Genomic DNA, 20,255 nt, shown 5'->3' with positions numbered 1-20,255 from the left:
TGAGTTCATTTAGACTGAAGGTGTTTTTTTTTCATGACATATTGCATTTTTAAAATTTCAAATGGAGGGGGGGGGGGGGGGGTGCTCAGTTCTCTGGAAACATAGAGTTTTCTCAGCTTTGTTTTCCTTTAGCTGTCTAAGAAAGCCTCTGATGGATCTAGTTGTACTGGACCTGAGATGATGAGATCAGGTTCAGTACCTTGCAGGCTTACATAGTGACGAGAGTAGCACATGAGCATACCATTTAATGCAAACATGCTAAACAAAACAAAACAAAACAAATACAAACCTGCACTGGCTCCCCTGCCCTGCTGCAGCCTCTCACATTGACATACCACAGCTGATTCACAGGTGTGAACTATTCAAATCCATGAAATACTGCACTGACAACCTGCTGTGGGATATGATGTGAATTCCACAAAATATACGTTTGTGTATTTCTCACGTGCTTAGCACAGGTGGAGCTCTGGCACCTTCACAGATCTTCTCATCCACATAGGAGAGATAAAAAAGTGTTTTTGTGTTATTTAAAAAATGCAGGTTTGACCTGAATAACAGTACTGTGACTGACAGCCAATAAAAACTTAAATATTCCATATGTTGCCTGAATATTTTGACACGGTACAGAAAAAATGAGGGCAGGAGAGGAGAGACAGAAACAAAAACATAAACTTGGAGGACACCTCAGAGAGACAATTCATGAGAGAGCAGACAGAGAAAATAAACTCAGGCAGGAATCTGGGTAAATGATGTCAAGCAGCAAGGGGAGACACAGAGGATCAGTGATGCATTGTGCTTGTGTGTGTACCATGCATGAGTGTCGTTGACATTGACCTCAGTGTGGGTGCTTGCATTCACATATTCTTGCCTTTAAATGTGTATGTTCAGAATCAGAATCAGCTTTATTGGCCAGGTATGCTTAAACACACAAGGAATTTTACTTTGGTAAACTGAAGTGAGAACAGTTCTTGCTCTAACCGAATGAGTTTCCTTCCCATGGCCATGTTGACTGAAGCTGTTTATTTGACATCTGGCGAACTTTGTATGTTGGTCATTTTGGGCCACAACAGCAACGATACTAGTACAGTGCATGTCCTGGTTTCATCCCAAAACAAGTCGTGTTTCTTAAGATTTGCCATGAAGCACTGCCTTCAGACACAAATACAATGAGAATATTAATGCAGAAGCAGCAAAGCCCAAGACATTGCAGTTCTTTTTAATTTTGTAAATGTTGGTAATTTAGCTAATTATCCAATTGCACTGTTCTAAAACCTTTCAAAAATGTTTATTTATGGTCTCTATTGATGGTTATATATCTACCTCTAGTGGACAAAATGAGAAGTGCAGTAAACATACTGATACACAAAAAAATGGATAGCTATTTTCATGTAGTGCTTTTTTTAAAATTAGAGTGATTTTTTAATTTTCTTTTCTACTCAGTAGAATTAGTAGTTTTATTATTGTATTGTTCTATTTCTTTATTCTTTTGCTTTCACTATAACCAGGATCTGGGTATTGGAGGTTTTTGATCCCTTTCATGTTCTTACATGTTCTGTAAAGACAAATCTCCCTGAAACCCTCAGATATGAAATGGGTCACCTGTAATTCACAAAATTATAATAAACTAACAATTGGCTTAAAGATGTGCAACATTTTTGGATGACTCTGCAAAGAAGGCGTGCAATAACTTTTTAGTTTTTCGGTTGCATCTTGCAATGGATAATAGGAAATTGCCAAATATGCTCAAACTTGTGTTACTTATAAAGTACAGTTAATATGAAGCTCTAATGAACATTTCAACAGTTTACAGCCAGATGTGTACTCCTCCAGAAATACGAATACAAATTGGGTCATCATTTGTACTACATGACCTATGAGCTGTAATGTTAAAAAAAGAATCTATGAAAAGAGAGGAAATTCATTTTTAAAAAAGGAACTTCAGAGTCAGTAATAGATAAGGATCAAGGAAGTTAAGAGTAGAGCAGCAGCTGCCCAACACTTTGTGACATACATGAGAATGGAGCAGAGGTCAATGTGACATTTATAATCAAGATCACTTCTTGTTCTGGTTCGCATGCACATTATGCTATAATTAATGACTCATTGTTCAAGTCACAAGAAAAGAATGTTTTGATATCAATGTATCAGCTGTATTATTATTAGCAGGGAAACCTTTGACAGAGTGCTCTCGTAGAAGGGTTGGGATTTAAATAGTTCCTTTAATGTGTCAGGCCAGCTTCTATGTTTTGCCAATATAATAAATGTTTTAAGAAACTTAGTAGGAGAAAGAGTAAGGGAATGTTTGAGTAATCGCTCTTTTTAAAGATGACTTCTTTAATTGTCTAAAGACTTTTAACTGTGAATTTCACAACTGCCTTCCACATAACAACCAGCAGGTATTATTCTCAGGGATTAATCTGGGCATGGAAAATAAATCAAACCACATCCTGGAGTCAATAAAGGGCAAGTTAACATGTGTAAAAGAAACTTAACGAATATATGAAATAAATAAAACTTGGGGTGGAATGGAATCGATGCAATGTGAACACAAACAGGCTTCAGGGGAATTTATTATCATAATTCATTATCACACAAATCAATTACTATTTACAAAAGTCAAAGTTTGAAACTTACAAAAAAAAAAGGTAAATGAGAATGTGACACTTAGTTTAAAAAACCTTTTCTTCAGCAGCACAACTTCACCAACTGTCTGTGTAAGAAGAAATCATCCCAAAACTCTTTAAGCTCTGAACAAATTAACTGTAACAGACTCATTTACAAGAATGGAGAAACTTGTCAGACTCAAACTAACAGAGAGAAGACTGGTGAGGTTAGGTCCATCATCCAGGTGTTTATAAAAAACATCTGAATTCACAACACAGAGCTTGAAATGACTCTCCACCATAGAAATACTGGTGTGACATACATGTCATTGTTTGCAGATGGTTGTGTTATACAAACAATTCAGATTTGACTGAATGAGAATACGAGGGAGGGGATCACTGCCACACATACAGAGAGAAAAATGGAAGCAACCAAAAAGATTCAAATTGTGTCAAAAAACAAAACCTAGATCCAATTTAAAAACATGTACAAGACCAAGATGGTCACATCCTTCATGACATGACCTCTTGAAAGGGTCCCACTTTAGTTTTATTTTTTAGACACACATCAGTAGCGTCGACCAAAAGCTCCACCCTGCAGGCCGCTGCCTTGCATCAGCTGGTTCTGTCTGTTCAGAGCTCCAGAGAGGGACTGTGATGTTCCTGTGTTCATGTAGCCTCCACGGCTGGTGACAAAAAAAGAAAAGAAAAAGAGAGACGTACAATAACTGGTTACAAATAGTGCTTGCATCTAGAATCTGTCCTAAACATGAGTGAAATGGTGTCCTCAATCTGTGTGATATTCTCTCCTCACCCTGTCATTCCTCCTCGTGCGATGTGACTTTGGCCTGGGATGGCACCGTCTCTACCTGGAACAAAAAGCACAAACGTCAAACACACACAGAGGCTATAAGTCTGAAATATGCATCATGGTATCATAAAAGCATTCAGTCAAGCTAGCAGAACAGACAACACACAATAAAACTATGCGTACTTTGCCATGATCTGTCTCCATCCACCTTACGGCTGGAGTCCCAGTCTCGACTTCCTTCCCTAAAAGGTAAAAAAAACAAAAACATTTGGATTTAGTGTTAAGGAAAATGTAAATAGTAGAATCCATAGAGGTTGTTCTTATATTGCTTTAACTAAAGCTAGTTCTAGCTCAGTGTCGAGCTCACCTGGCATTCATGCGTTTGTCATATCCTCCACTCCAGGAGTCTCTGCCACCATCTCTGCTGTGTCTGTCTGACCTGTCGAAGTGCTGCAAGTAGAGGAACCGGACAGTTCAATATCTCACACTTAACCAAAGTGACTTTCACACAAGTGCAGGTCATACATCTAGACCATAGAGAGATGTTTTAACATCAGTGATCAAAACTCATCTGATGTGTTTAACTTGTGCGTGGAGGAATATTGTTTCTTACCTGGCCATCTCTGTCTGCACCAATACCTCGAGCGTTGTCCCGCCTGTCAGCCACCACGTTGTCTTGGTAACGGCCCCTGTCCCTGTGATCAAAGTCCTGATAACGATCCTGTCGACCTAAGTCTGAGCGGCCGTAACGGTCATCCATGGTCATGCGCTTCTCGGGCCAGTCGTCTTTCCTAAACAAGGAGCAGAGACATCAGAGTGATGAGTCGCTCTCTAATCAGTCGATTTACATCAAAGGACCACTGGAGCTCTCACTCTTGTTATGAATATTAATAACCACATTTGAAATGTGACTTAGAATGATGTGAACGACACAAATAGAATCATTAATTATCACTCTCAGGATCACACTGTTTCTGTCATTTACCTGCCATCCATGTCATAAGGCCTCTTAACAGGCCGCCGCTCCTGCTCGTAGCGCAGTTGCTCCTGCTGTCGTCGCAGCTCCTCGCGCTCCCGGAGGATTCTCTCCTGCTCACGTCGTCGCTCATACTCAATACGCAGTCTCTCCCGCTCCAAGATCTGACGCTCCAACCGGTCTGCATCGAGGCGCTCCTTTTCAGCCTGCGATTTATAAACAGTTACGGGTTCAGAATCAGAATCCGCTTTATTGGCCATGTTTGCTTACACACAGAAGGAATTTGTCTTCAGTGAACTGTGCTCTCAATGTACTAAAGTATAACATTACATATAAATATAAATAAGCTAAGAATTATATAGGCTAGATAGTGCAATGGTGACTACAACTTTTTCTAAAGAAAGGATGGCAAGGAGGAATATGAGGAACTTTAAATTAATCTAGATTTATGAGAAAAAAAATCTCAATGTAAGTTAACTTCTATCCCAGTATATGTTTAACGAGCACAAACATTGACAGCAATAAAGTGAGAGAGAGAGAAAAAAAAAACATTGTTCAAAAGTATTTATCCAACAGTACCTCCAGCCAGTTTCTCTTCCGGATCAGGTGGTTCCTCTCCTCTCTCTCTCGAAACAGACGGATACGCTCACGCTCACGACGGTCAGGACGATTGTCACGATCGCCAGGACGATTGTCACGATCGCGGTCCCTGTCATTAAAGAAGGACGGCACAAAAAATGAACCTCTCCACTACAAATGTGGTGTTTTTTTTAGGAGGAAAATCAGATTTGACTTTGGACACTTTCATGGTTAATTATTTAGCAGCTATCAAAAGCTGCAGAATATTTCAAATGTCTGGAAAAGAGCAGTGGTGTGGGAAAAGACAAAGTAAACAATTGTAACAAACATCTTAATTCTGTTTTATTTAGTTCAATGTCTGGCTTTTAGTGTACTTTTGAGCAACTTGAACATATTCCTTACGTTACTCTGCGTCTCTCCACTTCTCTGATCTCCCTCTCTCGTTGTCTCTGCCTCTCTCGCTCTCTCTGCTCTTTGATTTGGTCAAATGACAGAATGTCTTTCTTCTCCTTACTGGGAGACTTGCGGTCCCGACTCTTTGTGCTCTGGACCAGGAAACGGGATAAAAAAAGATTTAAGATAAACAAGTGAAAAAAAAAACAGTGTTTACAAGGTGAGAAGCTGTGAATGACAAATCTCAAACAGCAGCTTCCGGATGAGTCCATCAATGTTTGATTCAAACAACACCTTGGTGTAAGAGTTAATATTTACTAACCCGTTCCTTGCTTTTGGTTTTGACGCTGATGACAGGCTCTCCTTTGGACTTGTCCATGACTACGGTCCTCTCATTTCGTCCTGACAAACAAATAAATAAACTTGTTTAGAGAAAAAGAAAATATTTTTGTTTTTTTAATACTTTTACAAGAAACCAAGTCGGACATTATCCCACATTAATCACCTTTTCCATCTTTTCCTTCTCCCTCAGACTTCTCATCCTTTCCATCGGCTCTAAAAGAAAAGTTAAACAGAGTGAGCTCTACATAAATTCAATCAACACCCCCCTTCAGTTGCTGCTTTACTAGTTGATGGCTTCTCTAGTCTTGAGTCATACAACTCAGGGGCGCTAACTGCTACAGTAAAAGCTAACAACTGGTACATGCCATGCTAAAAATGATTCACACAAGACAGTCAAGAGGAAACTGGACCAAAATACTAAGCTGGTGTGGAGTTTATAGTGAGAGACGTCACTCAAACATGCAGAAGCTTGTAAGCAGTCCTACTTGGAGTCAGTGGAGTGTCTCCGGTCACTGCCGGGCTTCTTGGCTTCGCTCTTCTCGGCAGGCTTCTTCCCCACAGGCTCATTCTTAGCCTGCAATGTTCACATGTAAACAAGTTTATTAAAAAAGCTGGATGATAAGATAACATTTTACGCCGACCAAACCAAATATTGTAGTTTCTGGTAACATATGTTATATGTTACATTTGATTACTGTGCTGTAATATATATTTTTTAATTACAAAAGATACTCCGATCTTTAAAATAAGAAGATACATTATCATAAATAAAACCATGTTAGAATGCCAATAACTTTTCCCTTGCATTTCTTCTTCAAAGTTCAGGCTTCAATAATAGCCTTTAGCAACGACTTCTGAAAATTCCCAAGGTTCAATAATACCCATTTAGGTTTGTCAGTGAATGATCTCGATATTGCCCTGAGCCTTACCCGCTCCACCGAGATCATCTTGCCGTGCAGCTCCGTCCTGTGAAGGTGGCTGATGCACTTGGTGGCCTCCTCTGTGGTCGACATGGTGACAAACCCGTAGCAGCGAGCCCCGGGGCTCTTGGCGTTGGTAACCACCTTGGCTCCAACAACCTGCAGGAAGCAAGCACAATGATTTAGGGATAGAAAATAAATGTGTATATTCTACACCTAATGACAATAGTAAAGGATAGTCTGAATTGTATGACCTTGCCATATTTGCTGAACAGTGTCTTCAGATCAGTCGCCCTGGTCGTGGAGGAGAGACCACTGACCCACAGATTCCTGCTACTGCCTGCTGCAGCACCACCTCCAGCAGCTACACATAAATAGACAAAAAAGGAATGAGCATTTTCCCACTGATGGACAAGGAAATGAGAAGAAAAAACAACAGCAACTTAGTCACTCACTCTTTTCATCTTTTGACTCAGTCTTGCCATCGTTTTCCTCAGAGCTAGAGAAAAAGAAAAAACGCCATAAACACACAGCCGTGAGAATAACTGATGCACATGTTTATCCTTGTGTTGTTTATGACGTAATACATAACTGACAGTGATCAGCCCATCATGTACCAAAGTGCAGTGAGTCTACAGTGAATCAATGGGTTTATATGCTTTGGAAATACCAATAGGTTTCTCATTAATGGGTAATAAAGTGGGACAGGTGGGTGTAAGGAATGACAAATGAAAAACAGACATATGCACAGAACGCTTTTACCTCCAAAAGAGCATCCAAATTTGTTTTCTAGCACTAAGGAGCCAATGCAACAGAGATAGCCATTTTGGTTTCTAGAAGACAGAAAGCAACAAACCTCTTTTTCTGATCATCGCCCTCTACAGAAGAGGACTCTTTCACAGTCGAGGCTGAATCCGCAGCAGCTTTCTCTTCTGTCTTCTCATCCTCCTCACCCTTAGACCCCATTTCTGAATCAACAGTTTCACCCACAGCCCCCTGTTCGCTTACACTAACAGCCTGAGAGCTTTTGTTTTCAGTGTCTAATGTCTCTTCTGGGACGTTGTCTGTGTCCCCAACCTCTTTGGCGTCAGGGTCCACAACATCCCTTTCACTCTCCACGTCTGCAGATGCGGCCTCCTCGGAATTGGCGCCGGTGTCGGACACATTTTCTTCCGTTGTGGCGATGGCAGCTTGCTCTTCTTCATGGCTCGTCTCGTGGCTCTGGGGCTGATCTTCTTTAAGCGGCTCAGATAAACAAGACCCGGCTACTTTGTCATTTTCTACGGATTTAACAGGAATAGAATGGCACAGAGTTTAATCACTTCTGAAACACAGCAATGGTTAACGAGGAACTGGCAAGGCCTGGATTAGGAACGTCATGACCACTGGCCTGTGTTTTAGATCTATGTATTAAAACGATGAAGTAGACCCTAACGAGAGACTGGAAGAGAACCCAAAAGGCTGAAGGACAACTTAGCCACTAAGGCTCATTTCTCAAGTTGAACCACTGTTCACCTGATCCAAAGCAGACAAATATTCAGTGCTGAAGAGAGTCACAAGATCTGCAGTGCAGCAGGAGATTCTTGCAGCAGTTCGTCTTCTTTGAGCTTTCGACTTTCTCAGAGTCCAGCAGCGATTGAAAACAAGTCCAGGAATTTCACATCCAGCAAAGTCCATGAGTTTAAAAACTTGTAATACGTCTTGATGGATCTCGTCTTTCTTGGATCTTCATGTGGCAACCTAGAAACACTGCATTCACCTACAACAGCTCACACCTCCCTGACCTTGACATTTCATTGCTGTCAATGTGAATCACATCGTTAACCACTGCAGATTTACTACTCGAAGAACATAACTGGACGCTAAATATGATCGCCAGTCAGTTATCGATTGTGGTTCGCCAAATATCAACACATAGGCAGCAATTCCCTTTGGGCTTCCAGTCTCTCCACCTGATAGAAACTAAACAAAGTGTCTGCAAGCTCAACACTGTCAAAAGATGCCTCCACCTTGTGAATCAACCTTTTCCTACAGTACCTGTTTCTTCTTTGACGTCGTCGGCATCTTGATCCCGGGGCTAAAAGAAAGGCGGGACATTCAGGTTAATGCGACCATTTGTGACATCTCTGTGCCGCAATTTAACATGGAAACATCTGTACGGGAGCATACCGTATTAATTGGCGAGCATGTCGTATGTTCATCTTTTTCTATCACCTCTGGCTCCTCCATCTGGTTAATAGATACAAAAACAATGACGTTAAAAAACAGCCAGCAGAATGGATGAAAGTTTCACATGTAGAGACACATTCCCAGACTGGTTTCTCACCTCTGGACCTCTGGCTTCGTCTTCTGACTCAAAGGCCCTGTTGTCCTGTTCTTCATTCAACAATGCATCTTCGTCTAAATTCTCAGTCTCAAACTCATTGTCCTCAGCTGGTATTCCGTTGTCATTCTCCGTGTCATCGAGGACGTTCATGTCCAGGATGTCCATTTCCTGCATGTTCTCATGATCATCTAGATGCTCCTCCTGCAAAGAGAGAGAGAAAGGAGGGGGGGGGTGTGGTTAAACAAAGGTTCAGCAGCACTTCTTGAGCCAAACAACTTAAGTTCTGCCAATACCGGTATCCAAAGTATACTGCCAAGTAGTCTGAGCATTTACCTTATACTGTAATTTGAAAAGCCCAGGATGAAATTAACTCATATCAGCTGATCTTCAAACATGTTTCACTTTTGTTTTAGAGAAGCAAAGAAAAATGTTTCTTCAGTTATTTATCTTCTTAGATTTTCTGCCAGCACTGCATTGTTGTTTGCTTAATCATGTTATTTATCTGATCAAGCAAACAGACACTTCTGCATACATGGTGAGTTTATCAGAAAGGATGAACTATCAGAACAACTCTGCCAAAGAGGGCTGCTAACATCAGCAGCTCGACATGTTACAGCAGTTCTTAAACATGCAGACCGAACTAAATCTCAGAGCAAACTGTTACTCACGTGGCCATCATGGGAATCTTCCTCCATAGTGCTGTCCTCTGGTTCATCAGCCTCTTGTTTTGAATCTGAAAACATATGCTTGAGTTAAGAGTCTTGAAGTCTACCTTTAGGTGTCTTACAGGTTTCAGAGTAGACTTTTTGGCGTCAGAGTTAACTACAGGTGAACAATCCGGATGTAATCAAACACATCAACGTGGCAGACTCCTCCCAGCATTGTTTCTTAACCTCACAGGATACACCCAGAGCTAGCGTCACCTGATTGCATAGGGTAATCATGATTGGTCTATAATCAGGCAGGGAACACAAAAATCAGGTGTACAAGTCCCCAATTGGGTTTCAGGCATGGATTACATTTGTAGCACCTGTTTGCCTGTACATCCTTCAACATTTCTCTATAAGGACGCTTAATAACAATAAGTTGAGTACATTTACTCGCAATAAACAGAGCAAATGTCCCCCTCTTTGTGTTCTTGTACACATACTTTTACTGTATGGTAATCACTGTTATGATTGTTCGACTTCTATCCTTTACATCTTACTATTAGTACAAAAATCACTTTATCTGATGTAGACTTAGAATACCAAACTGTAAAAAGGAGAGGGAAACGCACAGTTTCTCATCACACATTTGATTCTCATTATGATTCAGTTTTAGAGGAGGGACCAGAATTTCCCTGTAACATTTTTTTTAATCCCCTTTTCAATTCATCCATCAAAGTTAATGGCTCTAAACAAATTTAAGGTATGCATATCTAAAACTATCAGTTCAACACAAGACATGCGTTCAGTATTAGTGAGGTTTAGTAAAGATATCGTGGTCTTTGTTTGCCTGTTTATGTACATCGTGCAATGACGGATGCTATTAAACAACAATTAAAAATACAATCATGTTAAGCAGCCTTCGTGGAGATTAATTGATAATTAAATTCAAGTGAAGTGGCAGAAACCATGTGTCACTTTGCAAACAGAGGTCCGAACACCATGCAGTGTTTTGTTGTGTACAGCAGTATGTTGTGTCCTCTTAACATCTCAACTTTACCTTTGACATGTTGTGTCCTCTTAACATCTTAACTTTACCTTTGACATGTTGTGTCCTCTTAACATCTAAACTTTACCTTTGACATGTTGTGTCCTCTTAACATCTTAACTTTACCTTTGACATGTTGTGTCCTCTTAACATCTAAACTTTACCTTTAACATGTTGTGTCCTCTTAACATCTTAACTTTACCTTTGACATGTTGTGTCCTCTTAACATCTAAACTTTACCTTTAACATGTTGTGTCCTCTTAACATCTTAACTTTACCTTTGACATGTTGTGTCCTCTTAACATCTAAACTTTACCTTTGACATGTTGTGTCCTCTTAACTTTACCTTTGACATGTTGTGTCATCTTAACATCTTAACTTTGACATGTTGTGTCATCTTAACATCTTAACTTTGACATGTTGTGTCCTCTTAACACCTTAACTTTACCTTTAACATGTTGTGTCCTCTTAACTTTACCTTTGACATGTTGTGTCCTCTTAACATCTTAACTTTGACATGTTGTGTCATCTTAACATCTTAACTTTGACATGTTGTGTCATCTTAACATCTTAACTTTGACATGTTGTGTCCTCTTAACATCTCAACTTTACCTTTAACATGTTGTGTCCTCTTAACATCTCAACTTTACCTTTGACATGTTGTGTCCTCTTAACATCTTAACTTTACCTTTGACATGTTGTGTCCCCTTAACATCTCAACTTTACCTTTGACATGTTGTGTCCTCTTAACATCTTAACTTTACCTTTGACATGTTGTGTCCCCTTAACATCTTAACATCTCAACTTTACCTTTGACATGTTGTGTCCTCTTAACATCTTAACTTTGACATGTTGTGTCCTCTTAACATCTTAACTTTGACATGTTGTGTCCTCTTAACATCTTAACTTTACCTTTGACATGTTGTGTCCTCTTAACATCTTAACTTTACCTTTGACAGTCCGTTTGGGAGCAGACTTCTTTGGGGCTATTTCGGGAATGAGTTTAATCTCATCGGGATTTCCCCCCTCTTCCTCGATCGCCTGTTTTGAGGAGAGCAACACCAAAAAACGGAAACTTTTAAAAGCAAATCTTGAGTCAAATCATTTTAATGTGTGTAAAAGACACTGAACCAAAAAAAAAAAAAAAGCCAAGGTTAGCTGGCTGGTAAAAGCTAACAGCATCTGTCTCATGCTAAACGTGGCTCTGACTTGATATTTGCCCCCCCCGACACGATGCACATAACGTGTCGAAGACGTTCCCTTCTGCAATTATCGTGTAAAAGAAAAGTATGTGCCTATTTGGGGTTTTTTTAAGTTAAAGGACCTTTTTCAGACGCTCCGATAGCACGCTCTTGACGCCTGTGGTGTCCAGGTTTCGTTTCTTCAGCTCGGCCTTCAGATCAATAACCCTCAGCTCGGACAATCTGCGGACCTCTGCCCCCTCCAGGATCTCTATGTCTGCTGATGGGTCAGCCATCGTTTTAGTCGTAAATATTTCGCCTCAGCTTGAAATAATTCAAATGTACACCCTTTTTTTAACTGATGCTACTCCTCGAATGGAAACACACGATCAGCTAACCAGCCGCAAAATGGAGGCCGCGTGAAGGCGCATGCGCAGTTCACGTCTAGTGCAGGGACTGCGAGTGGAGTCTGCAGGAGACCATTTTTGGTTTGAGTGACCATTATTCTGAGCAGTTTGTGTGAGATGCAAGAGAAAGATAAAATAATATATATATTTATATACTTAATATTGTTTAATATATGTTCTTTATGGCAAGCACAGCATATAACACGCGATCAGCAGTGTATAACTTCAAATGCATTATAATATAAAACAAAAATAATACAAAATTGATAAGAAAACCTTAAAAAAACGTTATTAAGATAAATTGACTATTTACAATAGCAAGTGTCCTGAGTCAGCTTAGTAGTAGTAGTAATCATTTATTTCACTAAAACACAAATCCACATGCTTGATCAGAAATGGGGTGTCATTATCCTTAGTTAGAATGAAAGTTGTACATGTCGCTGAATTTGTAGTTTGTCTCATTCACTTGGCTGATGGGCAAACTTTTGCTGGCGACAAGAGGTTTAGGCCCATCAACAAAATCAGAGCTGTCAGTCTCCTCTGGTACATTAGCATTTCTAAGTGAAGGTGAAGAGCCAATGGCATTGGACTGTGTGGCAGTGTCTTCATCATATGACCACGCATTTGATGAACTAACTGAGGCAAAGGCCTCTGTCAGGGAAGAGCACTCAGGAAAGTTGAAGGAGTCAGAGCTGGAGGACGAGGGGTAAGAAGCCTGAGGTGGTCGGGGTTCATGCAGGTTGAGTTTGGAGACCAGTGGTTTACCAACTGTCACTGTTTGCCTTTCCTGCACTTCCTCATCCATGTTGGAATAGATGTAAAGGAGGCAGATGGTGAATTTGAACTCCTTCTGTAAAGACAGTGGAAGTTCAAGTGAGTTTTAAGCATAGGAGAAAAATAGTAAGGATGCACTGTTCTCAGCTGTGATGTCTTTATCTAAGACTAAGTAATACTGTTTAAATGAGCTCAAACTTTTATGTTACGTCCTTTTTAAAAGGCATTTCACTCAAATATTTAGCGGGCATATCCTTTTTGACAGTGCCAAATATATATCTCCAGAAGGCACATAGACATTTATCAGGGTTTTCATTTGACAAATTATAAGACAATGACAAGTTTCTGACCCTGAGTCTCTGCAGGCTTCGGACGCGGGTATAGAGACTAGGGACCTCCGGTGAAAGAAGATTTTCATTAATTAGTATTAAACTGCCGGCTTCAAGAAGAGTTTCCTGGTTACTCTTCTTCAGATCAACGTCAACACCCTGCCAAAGAAACATAAATACAGTGAAAACGTTTCCACAATAACAATGCCAAAAACTGCTTTAAAAAGAATAATACTTGTTATGTGTTTATAGACTTGTATTGTTACTTTTCTTTAGCTTTCATTCTGAGTCTTCTCATGACAGGTCTCTCAAGTTTGTGGGTTGTCAATTACTTTAGCAATTCTCTATATGCCTGTAAAATTGTTTTCCCCGTTTGTCCTTTGTGTCACTGTTTCACTTGTTCTGTTATCTCACAAATAAAAAATAAAAAAGGATAGGAAACTGTGAGCTGCCATGTCACAAGTATGTTAAGTCTTTAGGGGTAGAGTGAATGTGCTATTGTGTCTCTAAAATCTAATTTCTATCAGTTATTTTCTGCATACACACACCTCAGGGAAGTCAGTAAGCTGAGCAGAGCAGGAAACAATCTCTTTGGGCTGCTCAAGAATCCGCGTGTAGATGACCATGACGTTGGAGAACTCTGCCGCAAACCCAAGCTGCACCTTGACCCCACAGTCAAACTGCAGGCAGTCACTGTTTGGTAGGTCTATGGAAAAACAAAAAAGACTAGTTATACTTTACTCTTTCATGCCAAAATTGAAAAACAAAAATCCACAAAAATGACAAACACTTCAGAGGTAAGGGCTAATTTAGGCTTATGTTTTTACAAAGAGAGTACCATGAGCTACAGCCCATTGCAGGTTTCGAGCTGATTGGGAGGCAGAACAGTCAGGTGTCTGTATCCGGTCGGTGAGGCAACGTCGATCTGAAAGGTTACTTCGCAGCTCCAGAGCCTGCCTCCCTCTGGTGATCGCACAACGACCCATATCTGTTAAGAAGTATGAATATTTAAATAGTTCGGGCTGAAACCTATAAAGTGCTGTCTCTGACAGGTTTGTTCCATCACACGTCAGTGCTGTAACAGGGCATGACTGGTTTGTGGTCTGTTCAATACCTATCTCATTAACAACAGCCAACATTTTGGTTGTCACAACATGAAAAGCTCAGACAGAACAAATAACAATAATGATGTCTCTAGGTGTGTCAGTAATACATGTTGAGGCAACAGACGCAAAAGAAACATCCTGGAGCTACAAGAGAGAATTTCATTTAAACTATAAAGAATGATGACACAGACAAGTTATGATAGCATGTGTTGTTCATAGCAGTTTAAATTCCCATTCAGATGGGCTTACAACAACTATCTGATACAGCATGGGTTCCCAAACATTTTTTTTTTTGGAGCCCACCCTACTTTTATTTAAGAAAAGCTTAAAAAAAAAAAAAAATTGGGGGGGGAGGGGGTGGGGTGGGCCGTTGGGGGGGCAGGCCGCCCCCCTAATATATTGTTAGGGGAAACACTGCAATGCAAATATAAATTTGACCCCCCCCCCCCCCAGGAGATCTTTGGTGCCGGACCCCAGGTTAGGAACCACTGAGATGAGATATAGTATAGTATATAAGTGTAAGCTGATCATAAACAAATGTGCAAATGCAGATACATACACTTTTACAATAAATAAATAAAATCAGCTGGAAACAACTTCTTTGCATACTATAATATTCAAATGTCTGATCTAATCAGAACTGCTTGACAACAAAGATGGCTTTATGCATTAACCAGTTGTAAGAAACAATAGTAAGCCTATATGAGAGATGTCATGAGTCACATTTGTGCTCTACATACCTTCAGCCACTCTGTCGAGCATGAACGTGACCTTCTCTTCTTCACAAACTCTGCGTTTGAGGAAGCTGATGAAGATGCCATTTGACACATCTTCCCTTTTCACTTCATATGCCTCAGCGTCTACACATCTAGACACAAGACGCATGGGGATTTATTTAGACATGTATGTTTCATCCATCAGACTCCAACAGTGGATGTGTTTCAAGAAAAACATAAAAATCAGACACCATGTTAGCTTGAGACTGAATGCGTCAGATGATGAGAACTTACGTGGCATATCCAAACACTATATTTGCCGTCACTTTGAGCAGTCCTGGTTGTACAATGACATCATCATGTGGGTTCCTATAAGAAACAAGACACATAAATATGCACACATATGGTACAATAAAGCTCTTACATTAATTCATCAATTAAAAAAAAAAAATCCTCCACACCTTTTGCGGCACATGTCCAGAAGGAATACGTTGAGTCCAGTCTCTTTCTGTTGCATCCTGGTGAGAATGTTCTGGACACACAAACAGTGCTCTGATGTGTAGGAGGCTGGAGCGTCGATGGGTACCATGAAACTGTTGCCAAAATTCTCATAACCATGACCAGCGAAGTAAAGCAAGCCTGTGGTAGAAGGACAAAGAAGTGTCATTAGCTTAGGATCAAAATCTTTCATTGAACTGTTTGGTTAAAAGGGATCTAACTAGATTTTATACTTTAATTGGACTTTTTTTTTAAAGATTTTTGGAGAAAAAATGGTTTAGTCCACATTTATTTGGATTGATTAAAGGGCTGAGCAGTTTACATGATTTGATAAAGATTTACATATGTAACAAGTTTTGTACATATGTTGTAAATAGAAAGGAGACAAACCATAGACTCCCTTATCAAGCAGCAGGAGGAACTCAGTGACAGCGCTGTGCATCTCCTGCCAGTTGAGGTCAATCAGGGAAACCACCTTGAAGTCCATTTGTCTGAGGAAGTTGGTCAACTCGTGGACGTCAGCAATTGGAGCACACAGCTGAGTGTGGTGGACGTAGTTCATGTTGCCAATCAGGAGAGCAACTTTGTCAGTTGCTGTGGAAGGTGAAGATACATTTAAAAAAAAAAATGCTCAACGGAGAAAGATGATGTGTCTGTTTAAAGTGTATATTTTTGTATTGAGACTTAATTTGTTTCTGGGTAAAAGCTCACCATAGAACTGTTTGGCTGATGATGGCGGTTTGGCCATCTGTTGTAAATGATGAATTCCATATTTCCTGGGGACTTTCTGTGAGTCTGTCAACGCAGTACATAAAAAAGAAAAAATAATAATAATCCAATGCAGTTTGATCTTTCATTATAGTGGTTTTTGTCTATTCTTTTTTCTGTGGTTCTTGGTTACCACACATACTGTGCACAATGCTGTCTATTAATAAGATGATCCCACTACAAAACCTAACAACAACAGCAGCAGATTAGCTGCTTTGACACATACAATGTAGGCCTACAAGAAACTCCAATGTTTACATTAATGTACATAAAAAAATAGAACAGAGCAGTTTGATCTCATGCTGCAAATATATCGAAAAAATACCAGGAACTACAATTCTAGACAAGTTCTTCTTTTTCCTCTGGAACACTTTAAAGAACATTTAATAAAAATACCTGACCCACGATCAACTTCCTCCCAGTCGGCCTCAGTGATGGAACTGGGGCCTACATAAACGAGCAAAGCAGGAAGTTATTCACTTATAACTGTGCAATGTCGTCAGTTACCATTTTTTAAGTCCTACATTAAGTTCTGAAGAGAGGTAAAAGAAATATGTGTGAGTCTCACCAACACTGACTGTTGCTGTGTCACTCCACACCTCGTGATACAAGTTGAACACCTTGCATCTGTACGGTCCTCTGTTTGCTGTGGTCACACATGGGATCTACGGAAGAATAGAACATAAGCATGTATTGGTTTCTTCATTCAAATTATTCATTTTCATTTCAATCAATGCCTTTGACTTTTCCTTATATCAATATTGGTACTTGATCCAATGTATAACTAATGCATTACCCTTTTTAAATCACCTTTACACTCACTCACATTCAACACTGTTTTTTATTTCATCCATCTCTGCTGACACATATGTGGATTTAAAACATATCTATTGTATAAAAAAAAGACACAGGTTTCAAAGATGTAACAAAAAGAAAATATGAGGAAATTATTACAGTGAGTAAAATAGAGGGGCTCTTTTTCAATATGTAATTGAAGACATCTCTGCTAAATTATTGTTATATACTTAATAAAGTAAGCCAGCAGACTTCGTGAAACACCTACCTTCAGCGAACATGTCTTGGGTTGTTTCAGTGCCACTGTGTTGTGGTACCACTCATACTGGGCAGGTGGGTTGGCCTCTGCTTTACACTGCAGGAAAAGAGTGTCGCCCTCAGACACAGTTTGAGACTGAGGCTGGTGGATGATATGCAGCCCACTCGATGAGCCTTGAAACGTGCTGCTGCATCCTAAGGACACAAGATTGAATTCATGTGAGATCAGATAAAATGAGGGAAATAAGGAGAACAGAAAGAAGGAGAGGGGAGATACCTGCAGAGAGGATGCAGCGAACTTGAGCCCACTGGGAGAAGACAAAGTTTTCTCTGTGGTTGACTCGACAGATGTAGTTACCCTGGTGGACCGGACCTAAAGGACACAGAACCAGCTCTGGTGTGCGTCCTGTCTCATCCAATATCTTAAACAAGAAACAAACAACCAATAGCAACTTAATAGTTGACATTTAGTAATACATGTAAGGACAATAATTTATAGATCAATATCAGAGAGCAGATTAGACCAAAACTTGACATGGGATCTAATAGTTGCTCTTTAATCAGAAAATGGTGGACTGACCTCTTCTTTGTCTCTGAACCACTGGTAGCTAAGTCCAGGAGGTCCAGAGGCTCTGCAGGTCAACACCAGCCTACCCCCCACTGTGGCCTGCTGGGACCGAGGCTGCTCTGTAATCTGTGTCAGCTCCACTACACACACACACACACACACACACACACACACACACACACACACACACACACACACACACACACACACACACACACACAGGGTTCTTTAACAAACTTGCACATGTGATTAATGATCAAAATATTAAGGAAATAAACAACTATATCTTCCTCCATCTTTCCTCCTGTTTGAAAGTTGTATGGTTCGCAGAGCAAAGACTATCCTGGTGCTTCCTGGTGTGATCACAGAAATAAACTGGAAGTCTTTAAACACTAAAAACTAATTCATGAAATCATAATTAATAAGTGCTATTTAGAGCATATCTGAATCTGGGAATGTACATATTATGGCCTTTAACCCCCTGTTCATCATAGGAATGTTTGAAACCTTTTTAACCAGGATCAGGGTTAGACACAATGTGATTAACAGCAGAGACGGTCCTGTGCATGGGTCTAAAACCAAACTGTTGATCACTTAGGATGGGATCATTTGAGAGAAACATTTATAGTTGCTGGTTAAAACTCCTGACTTGCTTATGACTTTTTTAGGCCTGGTTTCTGATATTCCAGTGAATTTGAGAAAAGTGTGGGGATTGTCAAGGGGAGGTAAAGTTACAGATAAAGAAGAGACAGTAGGCTGATGTGGAATTGTTTTTCGGTTAAAAACAATGTCCCAGGTATAAATTTGTTATATATAAAGAAGTATTTCTTGAGACACCTCCCATTCAATTTGCACATGTATGGCACAAATCACTTCTGCTTTACCCATGGAGGAGAGGTACTGCACAGCTTCCAGGTGGTTGATTTTTCCCAGGGAGTGGAGCAGGAAGTCCAGGGAGCAGAAGCGATCAGCGAGCCAGGCCAGGAGGGTACGTCCTGGGCTGCCTGCAGGACTCAGCACCTGAAGTGAGCAGTTGGTCAGCTCTCTGTCACTGCAGGAAGGAAGGGTAAAGAGGGAAGTCAGGAAGGGTGGTATAAGGCTGCTTATGGAGGAGAGGGCTAAAAAAAAAAAAAAAAAAAGTACAGAAATTTGGAGGGGCAAAGTTGTTTACCATACATAAAAAAAAAATAAAAAAAAAAGCATCCCTATACCAAGATGTCCAATTAACACAGCATGTGTGAAACCGGCTTGAATATTGTCCTGCTACGTTCTTTGTGTGATGCCTTCAATGTCTCACCTGCAGCGGAATTTCGGATGCTCGGACACAGCGTTCGCTAGTTGCCTCCATCCGCAAGTTGAATTGTCCAACATCTTTGACAGTCTCTTGAGGACTTCTTCATTCAAAGTACCCACACTTGTTTTCAGCATCTCCATCGTCCTCTGTGTGTCGCCCTCCAAATGGGATAATCCAAAGAAACCGGCTGTTAAACGTCACCTGTAGGGGTAAACTTAAATCTGATCCACACCTTTCACTTTCAACATCACCACGTAGCTTAAACAGTGAGTCTGGTCCACAAATGATGTACTGTATAAGCACACGTACAGCACGAGGTAGTCCTCATTCATGAAATCATTCGAGCAACTACGAAGCTACAAAATGAAACGAATTGTAAAACCAGAGTAATCTCCGCGACGTCGATGAGTAATGCACTACCACTTCCGCAAAGTTGATTAAAACAAGTTTGAACTTACCATCCAAATAAAGGAAACGTATTATAATATGAGGCAGTAGTGGAAAGGGGAACGAGTGCGTTTCGCGGTAAGAGTTGCCTGGGGCATTCTGGTGTGGCAGTCGTCTCCCAGAGAAATTGCTTTTCATTTCGCTTCCTCATTTCGGCAGGCTCGGATCATTTGCATGACTCGTTGTCATAGCAACGACATTGGCTGAAACCAACTTTCGCAGAGAAATGATGAGTGAGAACTGTGAGGTCATCAACCTGGCAACACCTGTGGATTTCTGACTACATTGTAACTACAGTTCATAATGTAGGACTATTATAGAGCCATAATGAAGGAAAAGGCCATCTCCAAAAAAAAAAAAGAACAGGGAAAGTTTGGAAGATATTTACATTTCCTTATTCATTATGAAACTGCCTTATTCCCATAAAAGTAAAAAGTGGAAGTACTTTGTGGAACGATATCGAAGAGAT

At 40.3% G+C, this 20,255-nt stretch overlaps 2 protein-coding genes across 3 annotated transcripts; both read right to left on the bottom strand.

Moving 5' to 3' along the window:
* Window positions 1-2,552: 2,552 nt before the first annotated feature.
* Window positions 2,553-12,247, bottom strand: safb (scaffold attachment factor B). Its single transcript, XM_020638915.3, has 21 exons — window positions 11,970-12,247; window positions 11,596-11,686; window positions 9,619-9,683; window positions 8,951-9,151; window positions 8,794-8,853; window positions 8,662-8,701; window positions 7,481-7,904; window positions 7,080-7,123; window positions 6,879-6,988; window positions 6,634-6,783; window positions 6,190-6,278; window positions 5,868-5,917; window positions 5,685-5,764; window positions 5,372-5,514; window positions 4,970-5,099; window positions 4,400-4,596; window positions 4,028-4,205; window positions 3,782-3,864; window positions 3,598-3,656; window positions 3,418-3,472; window positions 2,553-3,289 (listed from the first exon to the last, which is right to left on the bottom strand). Exons 1-21 carry the CDS (start codon window positions 12,120-12,122, stop codon window positions 3,172-3,174), a joined length of 2,520 nt encoding a protein of 839 aa, XP_020494571.2. The 5' UTR covers window positions 12,123-12,247; the 3' UTR covers window positions 2,553-3,171.
* A 322-nt stretch (window positions 12,248-12,569) lies between these two features.
* On the bottom strand, window positions 12,570-19,953 carry malt2 (MALT paracaspase 2). 2 transcript variants are annotated; one of them, XM_020638916.3, is made up of 17 exons: window positions 19,798-19,953; window positions 19,343-19,540; window positions 18,930-19,096; window positions 18,058-18,185; window positions 17,755-17,899; window positions 17,488-17,672; window positions 16,993-17,089; window positions 16,821-16,871; window positions 16,368-16,451; window positions 16,047-16,250; window positions 15,620-15,797; window positions 15,453-15,527; window positions 15,183-15,310; window positions 14,175-14,324; window positions 13,885-14,042; window positions 13,358-13,495; window positions 12,570-13,083 (listed from the first exon to the last, which is right to left on the bottom strand). In XM_020638916.3, the coding sequence occupies exons 2-17, from the start codon at window positions 19,477-19,479 to the stop codon at window positions 12,646-12,648; spliced, it is 2,463 nt and encodes an 820-aa protein (XP_020494572.1). In that variant the 5' UTR covers window positions 19,480-19,540; window positions 19,798-19,953; the 3' UTR covers window positions 12,570-12,645. The 2 variants fall into 2 exon arrangements, with proteins under 2 accessions (XP_020494572.1, XP_020494573.1); XM_020638917.3 differs by lacking the exon at window positions 19,798-19,953 and having other exon boundaries at window positions 19,343-19,761.
* Window positions 19,954-20,255: the final 302 nt, after the last annotated feature.

This window comes from Labrus bergylta, chromosome 6, assembly GCF_963930695.1.
Source record: "Labrus bergylta chromosome 6, fLabBer1.1, whole genome shotgun sequence".
NCBI lineage: Eukaryota > Metazoa > Chordata > Actinopteri > Labriformes > Labridae > Labrus > Labrus bergylta.
The sequence above is the reverse complement of the archived record's forward strand: the minus strand, read 5'-3'. Positions and strand labels throughout refer to the sequence as shown.